At 34.3% G+C, this 18,548-nt stretch overlaps 2 protein-coding genes and 1 long non-coding RNA gene across 5 annotated transcripts in view; 2 read left to right on the top strand and 1 right to left on the bottom strand.

The window, feature by feature from the left end:
• The window catches only part of LOC149901919 (uncharacterized), a 106,145-nt gene that overhangs the window by 68,023 nt on the left and 19,574 nt on the right, over positions 1–18,548 (bottom strand). The gene's annotated exons all lie outside the window — the stretch shown is intronic.
• Positions 1–18,548, top strand: part of LOC149901920 (uncharacterized) — a 128,568-nt gene that overhangs the window by 102,556 nt on the left and 7,464 nt on the right. For all 3 annotated transcript variants that reach the window (XM_090110653.1, XM_090110652.1, XM_090110655.1), the window contains exon 3: positions 3,582–3,705. In XM_090110653.1, the coding sequence (XP_089966779.1) occupies positions 3,582–3,705 (124 nt within the window). The remainder of the gene's footprint in view (positions 1–3,581; positions 3,706–18,548) is intronic.
• LOC149901921 (uncharacterized) lies at positions 13,934–16,208 on the top strand. The gene is made up of 3 exons (XR_016457613.1): positions 13,934–14,507; positions 14,634–14,695; positions 14,770–16,208. It is a non-coding gene; the product is annotated as an uncharacterized LOC149901921 (long non-coding RNA).

Raw genomic sequence — 18,548 nt, 5'->3', positions numbered from 1 at the left:
GTTTGCGGCTTAACTGAACGTATAAACAGGGTATTGTCTTTTGTAGCGCGGCGGTGGGCGTAAGACGATCGCACATTTGCCATTCGTCTAACAATGAACCGTTTACGTTATTTATACTCTCCGCGTGGGTATGAGATAATCGATTATTTGCTTATCGTAAGATATTTTGACACGTGATTCCATCTGTGGGCTATTACCCCGAATTAAGAGAATTCATTCATGACTTGATGAAGTTTTCGCAATACTATAATATCGTGATAATATCTAATATAGTTTACAGTGTAAACTCTTTATAACGTTATTATCCTTTATAACGATAAACTCCCTATAACGTTGGAGTGAGCCCAAGTTGGTTGGTTTGCGTTAAAACTCACATATTGAAACACTCTTTATAGCGATACGCCATTCTCTATTACGAAGAAATGTGTTCATATTTTTAGACAGTAAATATTTATTATCGGTATTATTGTTTATGTTATGTTATCAGGTAACAAAAGACTTTGAAGCTCCGAAACATCCGAGGTCGGTCTAGCTTTTGTTATCCTTAATTGCCTTGTACACGTGCAGTATGACGCATTGTTTTCTCGGAAGTGATGGTTTCGACCAAGCATACTAGGTACCTATCGTATTATCAATCGTAAACCTACTTTGAAACTGTTAACATGGCCAGTAAACGGAAAGCGATTAGTGTTGACGAAAAAGTTTGTGTGATACGTGCCATTGAAAAGGGAGAAAAGAAAAGTGACGTTGGAAGGCGTTTTGAACTAAGTCGATCCACTGTTGCTACCATTTGGAAAAACCAAAAAACATTTCTACAGGCGGCGCTGGAAGGAAACTTGTCTAAAAAATTAAGAAAGCCAAAATTCGAAGACTTAGATCAGGCAATGTTGTCGTGGTTTAACAATCAGCGCCAGAATAATGTACCCATCTCGGGGCCAATTATAAAAGCTAAGGCTGAAAAGTTTGCCAACCAACTTGGCATAATTGACTTTAAAGCATCTGAAGGTTGGCTCAGAAAATTTAAGCACCGTCATCAAATTACGTATGGTAAAATGAACGGAAAGGCGCGGGATGTCGATATGAATGTGACTAACAATTTATATTAAGTATACCTACCTATCATCCATATAATATGTTCTATATTACAAAACTTATATTGAATAAGCTGCTCGATAGGTTCTACAAACATTTAAGAAAATGAGAACACTGCATTTAGAACTGTTTTAAATATTGATATTGGAAAATCCGCCTCTAGCATCAATTGAGTAGATATTAGGTGGGGTACTGATACAATTACTTAAAGGTCAGATAAATCCACATTCGATATTTATAAGGGTCGCACAAATCAATTCTAAATTGCTCTATTACATAGTTGTTACTGAAACGTGAAAAGATAACTTCGGGCGATTCACATAAAATTTTGTTATTTCTTCGTGCGTTGACTATAGGGACTCGGGTACTTAGGAGTCGAGTTCATAATTTGCTACGCCATTAACCGTGTGCGTGAGTGAGACGGTAATATCGCTGTGCCAGTCGCATGTCGACCGTTGAATGTATTTGGCTTCATTTGATTATGTTCCACGCTGTAAATGCTCTTTGCATTTTCTGCAATCCTAGTACGTGTGACAGGCAACTGTTACGATATTCAAAGCTGCTTTTGACTGCCTTTAAATTTTACTTACCTCTTCATGGTAAAAAAAATGGTACCTACCTGCCTTATAATAATATGTTTTATTTTAAATTTCGTTTTTGAATTCTTACTGATATGTATTATTTTTCAGCTTTTACGATACAGCAAATCGTTTTTTGTTTTTGAAGTCGAACAAACTTCTTTAGGAGATAGACCGGACTCTCAGTGGAGTTTCGTTTGCAAAAATAGCGGACCTAAATCTGACTTCTGATATATATTGTATAGATCCCAGACATCCTATAGACAGATGTTGCCAACCAGTTTTGTGGTCCCCCTCTCCCCACCCCGGTAATTAAATATGGCATACAAAGAAAAAAAAAAATTTCCAAAACATGCCGTGTGGGGTATCAAATGAAAGAGCTTATTGAGTAGATCACGAATATATGCATACTATAACATTTCTTACACTTTCTCTAAGATTTTTTAGAAAATTTACGAAAATGTTCTATTTTTGAGTTAACTTTAAACCACTATAGATTGAAAACTCATGAATATATTTTTAAATTATTATTTTAAATAATTAACAATAGTCCATTGTTTACGATTCAATACTTCGTACAGTGAAATAGTTGCATAGGGGAGTGGGGGGAGCATTCAAATATGGCGAGTATATTTTCAAGTTTATGCCAGAAATAAAGGCCTAAGCCTAATACAAAAATATCGGTGTCAGGGCTTAGAATAATTATCTCTGCACTGTCGTTGTGTTTGACAGAATGAAAAATATGGCAGAAAATTCTTGAATCAGCCTCTGTGTGATTAGATTTGGCATAAACTTAAAAATATACTCGCCATCTTTGAATGCTCCCCCCACTCCCCCATGCAACCATTTCACTGTACGAACTATTGAATCGTAAACAATGGACTATTAATTATTTAAAATAATAATTTAAAAAATATATTCATGAGTTTTCAATATATAGTGGTTTAAAGTTAACTCAAAAATGGAGCATTTTCGTAAATTTTCTAAAAAATCTTAGAGAAAGTGTAAGAAATGTTATAGTATGCTATATATTCGTGATCTACTCAATAAGCTCTTTCATTTGATACCCCACACGGCATGTTTCGGAAATTTTTACCCGACTGCCAAAGAAGGAGGGTAATGTTTTTCGAGTGTATGTAAGTATGTATGTATGTCTTTTCCTTTGTGACCACCTGTAGCCTAAACGGCTTGATGGATTTTGATGTATGAGGTATCGTTAGATTTGTCTTGATTACGGGAGTGTCATAGGATACATTTTATCCTAAAAGTCCCACGGGATAAAGACATAATAATATTTTTTCTAAATTTCCCTTTAAAAAAATATGTATGCGGTATCATTAGATTCATTTCAATCACTCTTTTTTTAGTGTGCAGTCGGGTATTTTGTTTTTTTAATAATTTACTTGTTATTTTTTTCATTGTATGCCATATTTAATTACCGGGGTGGGGGGAGGGGGACCACAAAACTGGTTGGCAACATCTGTCTATAGGATGTCTGGGATCTATACAATATATATCAGAAGTCAGATTTAGGTCCGCTATTTTTGCAAACGAACATCTCCTTGGAAGGCTCCAAGGCTAGAGCAGGCGCTCTAAGAGAGTAAAATTTGGTCGCATCATGGCAATTGGTATCTTTGAATCTTGCCATTGAAGTTTCACTTCCGACAAGTGTGCTCGGCACACGCTCTTTTTTCTAAAATCTTAATTAGTTATTACGTTACCAAATAAACATTTTTGTGTTTAATTTAATGACATGATTATCAATTGTTTATTGCTTTGTCTTTGTTTCTTTGTTTTTGTCACAATATTTTTTATTCCAAAATAAAGGAGTTTGATTGTTTATAGTTTATACCTTTTTTATACAATCTTAGAAAACAAAAAATTTTAATTCTTTTATTTTCCATTTTTCAGGAGACTGCGGAAGTGTGCGTTGGTACATCAGTGGGGACAATTACAGAGCCAGACTGCCTGGGGCCATGCGAGCCTGGTACCTCGGTCACGCTGGAGGGCATCGTGTGGCACGAAACGGAAGGTGGTGAGTTGTTACTAGCGCACGAACGCACCGTAGCGCCTCTCATTACATCCAGCACGCTTATGCACGCCTAGTACTTATACCCGCTTGGCAATCCTTTACATCTCTGAATCACTTCGACTTTTGAGATGATGTTTACAAAAACTTTAGCCGAGGACAGAAAGGAGTAATTAAAATTTTATGTTGTATCACCAACAAACGTAATTAATAATATTAATTTGTTGGTTTTTTTATGGTATAGACTATAGTTGATCCTAGAATATTATCTTTATGAAACGAACTAATCTAGGGTTACTAGATAGTTAATAAACATAAGTAGGTACAAAGTTTTAGATATATAAATAAATTATTATTATTATCGATAAAATAAAACAAACATGTGAGCTACTAATTAGTTAATAGTTAGTTACCTTGAATATAAATAAATAATATTTCTCATCAAGCATCACTAAATATATAAACTATGCAAAGAACACCACGCTTCTCATTACTGCAGTCTTTCTAGCTCGTTAATTAATGCTTAACGAAGGATCGCCAGAAATGATAGATTTTAATATAATTAAACCGAATGTGCAAAGAAGTTGTATAATAAGAACAAAAATGTTCGAATGCCACACGTGTAGTGTCATTATAAATAAGTGAGCACCATAGAAATCTAAATAACAAGACACATAGAAGTGCTATAATGTCATAATTAGTATGAAAACCACTGTCGCCAAAATCCACACATTTAAAACGATATCTAGACAGTTCACACAAGTAAACTATGCCTTTTATTGGACAGCTTCATTTTAATGAAAACTAACATAAATAATAAATTTCGCATTTTAATATGTACCCTAACTCACGACTTTACTGTTTATTTTAGTATAACATCCCTAGGTACGTAAGATGTTTTGTTTCCTTTTGCTTAGAAACTTCAAATACGAAAAAGTTCGGCTACTCGACAACAGAGGGCGTTAATTTTTGATAGATATAACTTTTAACCTCAACGCATAGAAATAAGGTTGAAATTTCATTAACGTTCATTCAACGCTTTAGTGATGTAAGACTTCATCAGCCTTGTTATCGATAGTTAAGTGATAGTTAACAAATAAGAAATATATAGTTGTTGATTTTAATACAGTGTTAGGCTCATCTCGTGGGCCCACGGCAGACTGTACATATAGGTATAAGAAATAAAAACATGTTATGTACTTAAATATTTATTTATCTATATATACAAATAATAAAACAGTGTCTGTACATTATATATTTAAAAAAATGGAGGGGGTTTAGAAACTGAGAGTTTAAATTTGAAAATCTCGAACACCTGATGCAGAACCGCGCCAGACCACCAAAAATTATAAGAGTTATAACAATTACTTAATGTACGTCTTTTTGTTGTGACATTGAAATCATCTTCTTTGAATTAATGTTTTGAACATATCCTACTATAGCCTGTAGGGAACCAATTTCTTTTCCCAGTCGTGGATATCCATTCGTCCTTAATGTCAGGACGGCGTTGTGGAAATCTACAAAGAATATATTTAACATATAATAGTTTTGTCAACCTAAGCGAAGAATGTCCTTTACATTATGGCATTATTGTATATTTAATTAATGTGATTCTGTATCGACAGTAAAATTGTCCGAAAATGATTGTATCAATGTACTTAGTTTAAAAAGTTATATATCAGTTATAAAAATAAAATAGAATTCAAATTAAAATATAATCCAATTATTCCATCAGTCGTCATATTACGCAAAAAAACATCGTATTACGATATCGAAAAATTTTAACACATCACATCACTAGCTTGCGACTATTTACTCTTTATCGTTAACAATGCAGTACATTGCTTCTTGTAATTGTCATTTGATAACATCTGGCAGTTATAACAACCGACCTGTCAGATGTTGACAATAGTAAAAGGCAATGTATAGCTAAACGTGATGAGAGGAACGGTTGACTGTGTCATTCGTATTGCTTGTAAATATTGTTTAATTTTAAGGAAAAACGGCAATATTTATAAACAAAAATACTTGCCGGTGAAATGTTATTCCTTTATTAGTATAATTACAATTTATGGAAGAATTTCCGCACTGGGAAATGCTGCAACACACCATGTTTACTCACGCACGTGTCAGAAACAACTGAACAAGCGACCACCAAGCGACGAACAGACTTGTGGAATGGTAACCACCTGAGCGGCGACAATGTCACGCGCGCTTACGACTTCTAGTGTCTTGTTATTTAGATTTCTATGGTGAGCACCTTTTGTAATTACAAAACACAGATATGTAATAACTAGGTACTTGACCAGGTTTTTTTGCACATTATTTTTAATTGACTTGTTGTCAATGAAGAAACATTTAATAAGTTTAAACGGTAATTAAAATATACATTCTCGTAACTCGTAAGATGGGAAAAGGGAGGACTGGGATGACTGGCACAGGCGTGAGTCTTGACCCCATTCGACAGTCCCTTAGGTATATCATGTGTAATAAATATTAATTTACTTACACCTGGCTATTCACTATTATACGTAGCGTTTAAAGGGCACTTGAAGTTGGCCCCTGCGATAGCTGCGAAAATTATTAATTACTGCTTTCAATTAAAAAAACTCGCATGACTGAATAAAAAATAATCATCATTCTATCTGAGTACCTGTAGAAAGAATAAAATATGTGGCCATTACTTATAGCGACTTCAACTAAAAACAGTGGGTTGTTATTTAAATAAATTTAATCAATTCAATTAAAAGCAACATATGCCATCAACTTACAGCGCTTAACTCGCTATCTTTACATCTGACATGCAGCTACAATATTAATGTATTCATGACATACATAAAACAGAAGAGTCAATGAGAATACCCATATAATTACGCGACGCTCACGGGCGCTGGATAACATCGCTGAATTTTAATAAACCTGTTAAGCCATACACGGTTCTTACACCTTTATGTTATTCTAGTAGACTACAAGCCCGCATATGAAAAAAATATGGGTCAAATGAACCACCAGGGGTCATATCTAGAACGAAAGAAGAGCAAAAAATAATAAGATTCATCACTATGCCGTCACTTGTAAGCTGTCCAACTGAGTGCAGATGAGAATTGAAAAGTACAGGTAGACTCGGTAAATTTTGGTCATATATTTTTGTACGGCATTCTTAACCATCGATAGATCCATTAAAAATAATAAGAAACCGCTCAGTGCCGTACAAAAATGTTGGTCCACCAAGTCGGAATTTTAATTTAATTTCCGAGAGTTACCGGGGGTAAATTTGGTCATTTGACCATGTACGGCATCTGTGTCATACTATTGCTATACTGCTTTTAATCCATTATTCCGCAACGCCGTACAAAAATCATGGGGACAAGGGGAAAAAATCGAGAGTTGCAATCCCCTCTCTTTCCCCACTCCAGGGGGTCATTTGACTAAGTACGGCTTCGGTTCCAAAACATTATCTAGCACTCAAAAGTACTATTAAAAGCAATGCCGTCAAAAAATAATTGTTCTTTTAAATGTATACCAATAATCATCTTAATTTCATCGAATTCTTGATATAAAGAGCTGTAAGGTCATTTGACCCTGTACGGGAACTTTTTTTTTAACATAATATTGTAAAATTCAATTGTTGTATAGTATTGCCGTTCAAAAGAAACCGTTCTAAAAAAAGTTATAGAGAAATGCAAAACCAGAAATTTTGTTAAAGTTTAAACATCGTAGATTAATGAAATATAATAGTTTTCTACACTTTATTCGTTGTTTTAAATAGTATTAACATAGATAAATTAGGAAAAAACGATGCCGTACATTTTTGTGCAGACCACATCTTTTAGGCTGATGAAAGCGACGAAAGCTACAATTTTAAGGGTGCTTTATGGCCATTTGATACAGTACGGCATTAACATATTTTTACCCAACTACGGCAAAGCAAAAGGAGGGTTATGGTTTTGACAGGTCATGTATGTATGTTCATCTATTCCCTCGTAACTTCTAAACTACTTATCAGAATTCGACAAATAACATATCATAAGAAGCATCTGAATTGTTCACTGGATAACCAGCGACCAGCTAGCTAAAGGCTATATGGGGTTTCACAAAATCTAATGTGGCGCCCTCTAGCGGACAAAATATACAGAGTAAAAAAATAAAGTTAAGATAAATATTAGTCCATTGAATGAGTCCCTCCAAGGGGGGTCTAGAGTTCGTGAGTTAGTAACGTAAGATGTTTCTTCGGAAACATGTCAAGAGTCCCTAGGTAATAAACATACTAAAACCCCGGGCCACTAGGAGGAGCCCCGGAGTGGGGGGAGGGGGGAAATGGGTCCATTTTTTCATTTTTCGCTTAAATCTCAAAAACGGTACATGTTAGAGAAAAACTTTCAAGGAAAAATTGAAAGGCCATAAAATTATCTACAAGTTGCACCTGAATCATTTTTTCCTATATCCTACCGTTTCAGAGTTATACGCAGTAAAACATGATTTTGGCTCAAACAATTTCAACATCAATCGATCAAAAAATATTTCTTTCTTCCAAAAAACTCAAATGTGCAACTTGTGACCAGTACTGATAGATTGCTCTTAATTAGTTCTATAATTGGTAAAATAAACACATTCCTCCATGGAAGCCTTTAGGAGGAATCGATTGTCAAAATATTATATTAGGGCAGTTTGAGTTACTGAACTTGATCTTTTTATTTTTTTCTTCCAAAAAACTCAAAAGTGCAACTTGTGACCGGTACAGATAGATTGCTCATAATTAGGTCTATCATTGCTAAAAATACCAGATTCCACCACGGAGGCGTTTACGGGGAATTGAATTTTATCAGGGTAGTTACGATACATGAACTTTTTATTTTTTTTCTTCCAAAAAGCTCAAAAGTGCAACTTGTGACCGGTACAGATAGATTGCTCATAATTAGGTCTATCATTGATAAAAATACCAGATTCCACCATGGAGGTGTTTACGGGGAATTGAATTTTATTAGGGTAGTTAGTTAAAAAGTTCATGTATCGTAACTACCCTAATAAAATTCAATACCTCCTAAAGGCCTCCATGGTGGAATCTAGTATTTTTATCAATGATAGACCTAATTATGAGCAATCTATCTGTACCGGTCACAAGTTGCACTTTTGAGTTTTTTGGAAGAAAAAAATAAAAAGATCAAGTTCAGTAACTCAAACTACCCTAATATAGTAATTTGACAATCGATTCCTCCTAAAGGCTTCCATGGAGGAATGTGTTTATTTTACCAATTATAGACCTAATTAAGAGCAATCTAACAGTACCAGTCACAAGTTGCACTTTTGAGTTTTTTGGAAGAAAAAAATAAAAAGATCAAGTTCAATAACTCAAACTACCCTAATATAGTATTTTGAAAATCGATTCCTCCTAAAGGCTTCCATGGAGGAATGTGTTTATTTTACTAATTATAGACCTAATTAAGAGCAATCTATCAGTATCGGTCACAAGTTGCACTTTTGAGTTTTTTTGGAGAAAAAAAATAAAAAGTTCAAGTATCGTAACTACCCTAATAAAATTCAATTCCCCGTAAACGCCCCCGTGTTGGAATCTGGTATTTTTATCAATGATAGACCCAATTATGAGCAATCTATCTGTACCGGTCACAAGTTGCACTTATGAGTTTTTTGGAAGAAAAAAATAAAAAGATCAAGTTCAGTAACTCAAACTACCATAATATAATATTTTGACAGTCGATTCCTCCTAAAGGCTTCCATGGAGGAATGTGTTTATTTTACCAATTATAGACCTAATTAAGAGCAATCTATCAGTACCGGTCACAAGTTGCACTTTTGAGTTTTTTGGAAGAAAGAAATATTTTTTGATCGATTGATGTGGAAATTGTTTGAGCCAAATACATGTTTTACTGCGTATAACTCAGAAACGGTAGGATATAGGAAAAAATGATTCAGGTACAACTTGTAGATAATTTTATGGCCTTTCAACTTTTCCTTGAAAGTTTTTCTCTAACATGTACCGTTTTTGAGATTTAAGCGAAAAATGAAAAAATGGACCCATTTTCCCCCTCCCCCCACTCCGGGGCTCCTCCTAGTGGCCCGGGGTTTTAGTATGTTTATTACCTAGGGACTCTTGACATGTTTCCGAAGAAACATCTTACGTTACTAACTCACGCACTCTAGAACTTTTTATTCAATGGACTATATGCCGTGTTTGGTATCATTTGAAAGCGCTTTACTTGTACATTTTGAATATGTATATAATACTAGCATTTGCTTGTGACTTTACCTGTATTCATGGGCTGATTGCATATAATTCACATCTTTTCGTTCATAGCTTTTTTATTAGTTCATCAATTTAACGGAGTCCATTCCACTTGACTCCGGCTTTCCAAGGTGATAATTAACCACCTCGAGCTTCTTAATATTAATGTATATTTATATTTTACTAGCTTTCCGCCCGCGGCTTCGCCCGCGTTTTCAAAGAAAAACCCGTTCCCGTAGGATTTCCGGGATAAAACCTATCCTATGTCCTTTCTCGGGTATCAAAATATCTCCATACCAAATTTCATGCAAATTGGTTCAGTAGTTTAGGCGTGATTGAGTAACAGACAGACAGACAGACAGAGTTACTTTCGCATTTATAATATTAGTATGGATTATCAAAATATAAAGCAAACATTTCGTTATATGGATTTTTTCTTTTTCAGATTTTTCCCCTTTGAACCAACGAAAATGTACGGCACATGAAAAAATATTATCTATGCATAAAATACTTTAAAAATAAATTTATTTCGTGTTGTGTCAAATGACCCCCTGGAGTGGGGAAAGAGAGGGGATTACAACTCTCGATTTTTTCCCCTTGTCCCCATGATTTTTGTACGGCGTTGCGGAATAATGGATTAAAAGCAGTATAGCAATAGTATGCCACAGATGCCGTACATGGTCAAATGACCAAATTTACCCCCGGTAACTCTCGGAAATTAAATTAAAATTCCGACTTGGTGGACCAACATTTTTGTACGGCACTGAGCGGTTTCTTATTATTTTTAATGGATCTATCGATGGTTAAGAATGCCGTACAAAAATATATGACCAAAATTTACCGAGTCTACCTGTACTTTTCAATTCTCATCTGCACTCAGTTGGACAGCTTACAAGTGACGACATAGTGATGAATCTTATTATTTTTTGCTCTTCTTTCGTACTAGATATGTCCCGTGGTGGTTCATTTGACCCATATTTTTTTCATATGTGGGCTTGTAGTCTATAGTATGCGCATCGTTACTTCAACCAAATTTACCTAACGATGTTTGGATATGAAAGCATTTTTTTTAAGAAATGCTGTTACATTTTCAATACATTTTTCGCTTTAAAATTTTGAAATGGGTACATAGTTGTCTTCTTTATGGTGACGGAGCTCGGAGTTAAAAAGTTTACGATGTTCGATGTTATTTTCGACATTCTCAGCCTATCCGTCTGGTCTGCATTTTCCGGTCATGAAACGTCTTTTATTTTAATAAATAAATATAGATTCGTTTTACGTTTACATTAATAATTTGTAAATATTTAAAATATGTGTGTAGCAGTTTGCAGTAGAGTCTTATCCTATATATCGCGTTTTATAGTAAGAGTTTTATATATTTGTAGTATAAATTTTATCGCAATAAGGGACGCAGGTCGACGTTAAAGATATGATTTTTAAAGTAGGTAAGTTTAAAAAGCAACAAACATTTTTGTCTAGGAAAATTAAAGCGTGCTTTTAAACTGCATAAGACTCTTACAAGTAATCAGGTCAACACTTTTACGTCTTCGCTCTTTGTTGCTAGGCAAAGTTCTCGTAGCACGATATAACAGGGTTTTTATACAACTTTTTAAGTCTTTCATGTTTATTTACCCTTAAAGTGGTGTATAACATTTTTATTTTAACTATTACTACTTAAACTGAGTGGGTATATAATTGAAAAAGAAAGGGCTATAAAAATTATAGCATAAGTTCTGAGGTAGGATAAAATGTAGCTTGTCCTACTTTACGTTTTTAATAAGTACTGTTGTTATGTTGAAATCAAGCAAACAATCAATACATAGTACACGCACGTATAGTCAGTACTCAGTACCTTCAAAGTACAATAATAAGAGAATCTAATGGAACGTTATGTATCAATGGACGCTACATTATCTCGATTTAATTCTCGTCATAATATACGGCAATACATCACTTTACGGAGAGCAACAAAACGTGTCCAATTCGTCTAAGAACACTCCTCGGCATTTTCGTTCTTCACTTATAACAATACGGTTTACATTTGTGTGAACGGTTTATGAAAATTGTTTATTGTGTGGTGGCTATTAGGGCTGGATCGCAAACAATGCCTCTTTCAGCCGCGTATAATTATGAAAGCTACGATAAATCACCATCTGCTTGTGTTGCCACTTTCCAAATTTATCCGCTCGGTGGGAGGGAGGGGGCTCCTCAGTCTCGGCTCATTTTCATCGCCAAGGGAGTCTAGCGAATTACTTAAATTAAATTGTGTTTTCTGTTACTTACACCATTTAGCTTTTATGACTAATTTACAATTTTATGTTTAAATTGGCACTCGTGTAATTAATTAGACAACACAAACATTACATAGAGTGACATCTCTTGTTTGTAACATTATAATTTATATTACTTACCTTCAATAGCGTAAAGTTCGATATTTACCTACAAAACGTTTGCAAAATGCATTTTAATCACGTCTCAGGTACAAACACTTTTGACGGTGAATTTTATGGGCGCGAATAACGGTGTATTAAAATAGTATATTTATACAGATGGTGTCGGATGCGCTGCATTGAGCATCTGTTGGGGAACAAAGGCGATGCTAAAGTACTAAAGCTATTGAAATAGTCTTAGTGGGAGAGTTTATTACCCACTACACTATTCTTGTACACTCTTCCTTATTTCTAAAGCATAATATTTGCATGCGTAAATTTCTTGTTACTTTTTCCATGCGTCGTTGGAATAAGTATGCGTAATGCGTATAAAGCGTATGAATATTAATTTATTTTAGGTACATAATAAGGAAATAGCGCATTTGATAAGTTATTACTGAATACCGAGTAATTTGTACGCCGTTTATGTGACAGGTTTAATGTTTAAAGCGCCAGTAATTAACCCGTTAACACGATTCCCGGGCTCTTCCGCCTGACTAAAGCAATCACTAACTCCGAATTAAGAGTAGAAATGTAGGTGAAATTACTTAACGAATAAGGCTGTAACTTTCAATGCATAAATTCTAATAAACCCAGCGCGCTGCACGTTTTGCACATTTATAGAGAGGATGTGAAACTATGAAACAAACATGCAGTTGTATCGAACGGCATTGCTTACGTGCTTATATGGGGAAGATGAGATGCCGGCGGAATACATTCGTGGGGTCTCCGCTAACGGCCGCTGTGTATTTATGTATCGGACCCTTTATAAAACGTGACCGAGCACGAGAGATTAAACGAATTATGTTATTATTAAGCATAAATAGGAATGAAATCAAATTAGAGCGAAAGTCTAAGTATAATTTTTATTATCTATGTAAATTTAAAATATGTTGGCTAGCATGCTTCTCTTACACATTAGCATATCGCGCGAAATGGTTTTGAAAAGGCATTATGTATTCAAAATTATGCTTCACTCGTAAAACTTCATTTAAACTTCACGTGGAAAGAAATTATACTTCAACAGTTCATCATAAATAAATTTAATGCTGTGATGAAAATATTTGTAAATTGTATTATAACTTCAATATATTAACGCTGCTTTCATTTTAACGTCGAGTTACAAAAACGTTTTTATTGCTTTTCGTCTCCAGGATATTGCCTCAATATTGAGTGTGTATTCAACAAACAGCCTAAGGGCGGCATGTTTGAGCGGCATCTGGATTTCATCGAAAAATGCCGCGACAGGTTTATAGCCTCCTACTTTGAGTGCTAGCCGTAACGACGACGCATACCTATACACTAATTGGAACAAGAACGTCTAATACGATAATGACAACAATTATCCGACCTATAAATTGTTATCTTCGCATCTTATATTTTTACAGATTTCAATGTAAATTGTATGCATTATGTAAATATCGTCTTGAGAAAGGATTAAAGAAATAAAATGTTAATGAGCATAAAAGATATCGTTATCTGGGTAGTTAGTATAAACCCGTTAAGTTGTTCGAAGCTATGCTCGGGGCGGCTATTTTAATTAACTTTGTGGACGAGCTTTTAAGGTGATGAATTAATTTTTCTAACATTTACGGCCCTTTTTAAACCTTCGTAATTTTTATATTATTAAAGTTGTCGTGATGAAAATTCTTGACAAGAAAGTTCAATAGTAACACAATACGTCTACCGTTTTAGAAACATGATTCCATGATATTTTCTCGATAGAAAAAAAATACAAAGTTCTCATTGTTATTTTTTTATAATCTCTGGCATCTTCAAAATAACAAACGTAAAGTTACGACTTTTTGGATATTAACTATAAAATATACAACCTATACGTCTACCGATTTAGAATTTTGAAATATGCGATGGTTTTGAAATAAACAAGAAATACTTGAAATTAGCGCGCGACCAGCCAATATAGCGAGAGCCGCCCTGTACCTTCCTACCCCGATCGCTGCACGAGTCATTCCCGCTACGGCCGTCACACGGGGAACTTGTGTCGCTCGCGCAATCGTAAAAAAGGGTGACAACACGATAAGACAAAATGAGACAAATGGGGACAATAAAGAAAATAAGAAGAAGAAACATAAAGGTTGGAGGAAAAAGAATGCTTACAATTGGAACAAATTAATGAAGTAAGTTGGTTTTATTTTAAATTTGATGATAATTGTATTATAGACGATGTTTGATATGTACCCCTGTTTTAAGTACATAACGAATGTGTAAGATTTTTTCATTTATAGCATAGATAATCTTTTCAGAAATCCGGAATCCAGAAGGAAAATAAACCCACTGATTGTTCACAATGTGAACCCACTCCTTCGTAAGTACCTTTATTCAGTCAAAAATGTATGTTATCAACGTTCTACTGGTTTTATCGCATGATTCCATTTTTAGCAAAAAGCAACAAAGTGCAAAGAAATAAAAAATCATGGTGAACTTAGTGGAAGTATGGCGGACATAATATGGAACAGGAGCTCATTGGAGTAGTATTATATTTAAAAAAATACGAAATAATTTCAAGAATTACATTTCTTAGAAGGTGGTAGATAAGTATGTTGTATAAAGAATTTGATGTTGATATTTATTTCATTTATACTTACTACACCTGTGCGGGAAATTGCTTAGTAATAAAACAGGTTTATATTCATATTTACATAGTAATGTGAGTTTTCATTTCGAAAAATTTTGTGTAAGTATATTAAATTGAGTTCCTGGGTGATCTGGAAACACAATTGGGCCCGGAAGATGGCGCTGCAGTCACTCCTCCTAATGACATGAACCGATTTGGATGAATATTTGTGTGCACATTTCATTTTTGTGGGATGATTGGTTGATTCGCTTTCACATTAGCTAATATTATGTATTTTTGTTGTTAGAAAGTAAACTTAATTTAATGTTTATAATACATTATTATTGGTATAAATAAGCCAGTGTTCGTCTCACATTGCTGTACCTACCTACCCTACCAGGGCCTAACTTTGTTCTGGCTATTTTATTTTGATTATTTGTAATGAATAATTACAATTATAATAGAGTGCAAAAAATAAATACATGCGTCAATATATTTTGTGTTTTTTTTTAAACAATTTTTTTATTTAAAAAAATATCATTCCGACCGCGGCTTTGCCCGCGTGGAATTAGGTTATATCGTGAATCCTGTTTTATCCCACAGAAGTGTTCAGTTCGGATAAAAAGTATCCTATGTGTAAATCCAGGCAATTAGCTATATTTTATCAAAATTGGTAATGTAGTCTTGACGTGATTAAGTAACAACTAACAAAAAAATATACAAATTAACATCCAAAGTTTCGCATCAGTTTTACTGTATTAGTGATATCTTCCACTCTTGACTTTGACTGAGAAGAATTAGGGTTTATAACTTCTTTCAGAAATAGTACCTTTCATTTCTGGGCATGATGTAATATCTACGTCAGCATCAAATTCTATCTAAATCAATTCAGTAGTCCGCGTTATTGAGTACCATTTCATTTTTTCAGAGTAACAATATTTTTTGTTATTTTAAAGATTATTTATAACCTGTATTATTTTGTAATAAAGTAAACATTACGAAATAATAATAATTATTAATAATGTCTAAGTAGTTGTTGGAAAGAAGATTATTTGTTTATAAGCAAGAAAATAAAACCAATAAATCAACAATTGAATAAATGTATAACAATATTATAACTGTATGACGACTCCATACATGTTTGTCCCGAGTCGGCCAGCGGCAGTGCGGCGAGTTTGCAATGAATGACTTCGCGCACACCGGCGTTCGCGATAGCGAGCTATTAGACTCCGCCCGCCAAGCAGTGGATTTTTTTTTGTGTATCGTCTTAAGAGTGTAAAGTTTACTTTAGCGCTGAATGGATGTAAATGAAATGGTCGGAACTTTGTTTGTTCGGTGTGGGAAATAATGGGCAGGTCTGATTAGAGCCGGAGCCGACGCCCACTTAAGTACAATGAGTCTTCCTAGCAGGATGTAAATACAATGTTTGTTGGAACAACGGACTTTCCTTGTTTATGTTATTTGTAAAGAACTCAAAATAACAGATATAAACACACTTTTCTCTTAATGTGTAAATTTGAAAGAAAAATAAACAGGATGTTAATTTTTAACTTCAATATTTTCTTTTATTTCCAATAAATAAATCTATAATATGATGAAAGTATATAAACGACGGTACTGGAACAGAAAATGCAATCTTCATGGTCATTAGCCTCGATCGATGATTACGAGCAAGTAATTAACACCTTAATGAGCCTTCTACGCTCTCCTGATCTCTTAGTACTACAATTGTGTTTATGTTGGTCAACTATTTTTTTAATCTTTATTTATTTATTTATATGAAAAATATTTAATTTATTTTAAGGAAACTGAATTTGAAAAACTGTTATTTGTTTGGTTACGAATACTGCAATACAAATATAATTTACCCACGACACAAGCCAGTCGTGACAAGGGTGAAAATAGGATTGAACATATTATTACAGAACAAAAGAATAGGGCGGCCTTTAATTTAACTTTACTGTGAGCGACGGACTGTTTTAACTATTTATAAGGGATACCCTTGCTAACGTATTGGATTAAGGAAGTTTGGCAAGGATAATGTAATTCTAATAAGGGTATCAAAGATACGTGTTCATAATTCTAATATACCTTATTGCAGATTAAATATAATATTTAGATGGATAGATTTACTGTTTATTACAAGAATACAACAACATACAAGAAAAAGAATAGAGAAAATAAAGGTTCACAAGAAAAACGTATTGGTAAACAGAAATAAATGTGGACTGTGTTCTCAGAATAAGTGTTTATGTTGTATAACATTACAAATCCTATATTGACATCAAAACGACATAAGAGTTAAAATGTTTATGATATCTACCTATAGGCATAGTGGTTCAGTTAACGATTGGCCATCGCCGCAGTTCCGTATGCCTGCGAGCTCCCATTGAATCTCGCTGACAGTTTAATTCATCTATCATGATCATGTCCATTGATTTAGCTTATACAATAACTCGGTCATTTTATGCTAATGGCTTATAGAAATGCTTTATGTGTCCATTGTTCGTGGAACAATAAATGATGTTTGAGAATTATTGAGACGTTGCACGCGAACCGCTACTAAACGAATCCATCTCCGGTTTTGATGTTTCGGATTTATTTTTCCACGCAATGGTTGTTATTACTTTGATGTTGTGTTGTGATTAGATTTGTTGTAGACTTGTTATTTAATTTTGAAGTTCCTTTATTAAATAGTTAGTTGATTAGTTGATATTTGCCCCAGGTTCTTCAACAATTATCGTACGTTTTAATAATGTTGCATGATCTTTCAATTTAAGTAGTTTTTGTTTGTGATTAGTCGTAACTAGTTAGTCACGTTTCAAATACGGAAATTATAATCTATTGAAATCATCATGGTATAAATTTGACGATGAAATTTCGTAACAATTGACCGAGGATGTTAAAGCCAAACCTTTAATACTCAAATGCCGCCGCACGAGATAATATTATGAAAAGCTTTATATTTTAAACACGCGTCCCTTCTGTGTTAAGAGGATTAAATTTTAGACCATAATTTTTACAGCGTTTAATTTATACAGTCGAAATTATTTATGTTGAGCATTTATACTCTATAGGTGTTATACATATGACGGGATAATATTCTGGTAGTAATTTTAAAAATTGCGGCGTAAGGCGGGGTGAAATTGATTAATTAAATTTGCATAAGTTAGCACGCTAGCGATAAGCGAGGGTGGGTCGGAGTAACGCGAGCCTTCTAAATATGCGGTAAAGTCACGTTCCTGAGGCGAGCGGGGCGACCGGGGCGAGTGGGGCGAGCGTCTATGCAAATGAGCCTCGTGACAAATTGGATCGGAACCGCGCGCCAATAACTCCGATGCATCCATTTTGCCCCTGTCGGCCCTTTAAAGTCACGATAGCAAATTGGAATATTTTCGAATGTTGAAAAGGACGTTGGAATTCTAAATCGGAACGGTTACGATCTTGATTTGAATTTAGAATTGTCGTCAAAATGGATGATCTATGTTTTATAATTTTGTTTTATGTATTCTTACCATAGGCGACAATTGATTGATTGTACCAGTTTTTTAACGAGGTATCTTATTAGTTTATGTTGTTTGCGTATAATAATGATATACTTATG

Source organism: Colias eurytheme, chromosome 16 (genome assembly GCF_061535395.1).
Source record: "Colias eurytheme isolate Ceu_HAF_F1 chromosome 16, ilColEury1 Martin Lab GWU primary, whole genome shotgun sequence".
NCBI classification, from domain to species: domain Eukaryota; kingdom Metazoa; phylum Arthropoda; class Insecta; order Lepidoptera; family Pieridae; genus Colias; species Colias eurytheme.
The sequence above is the reverse complement of the archived record's forward strand: the minus strand, read 5'-3'. Positions and strand labels throughout refer to the sequence as shown.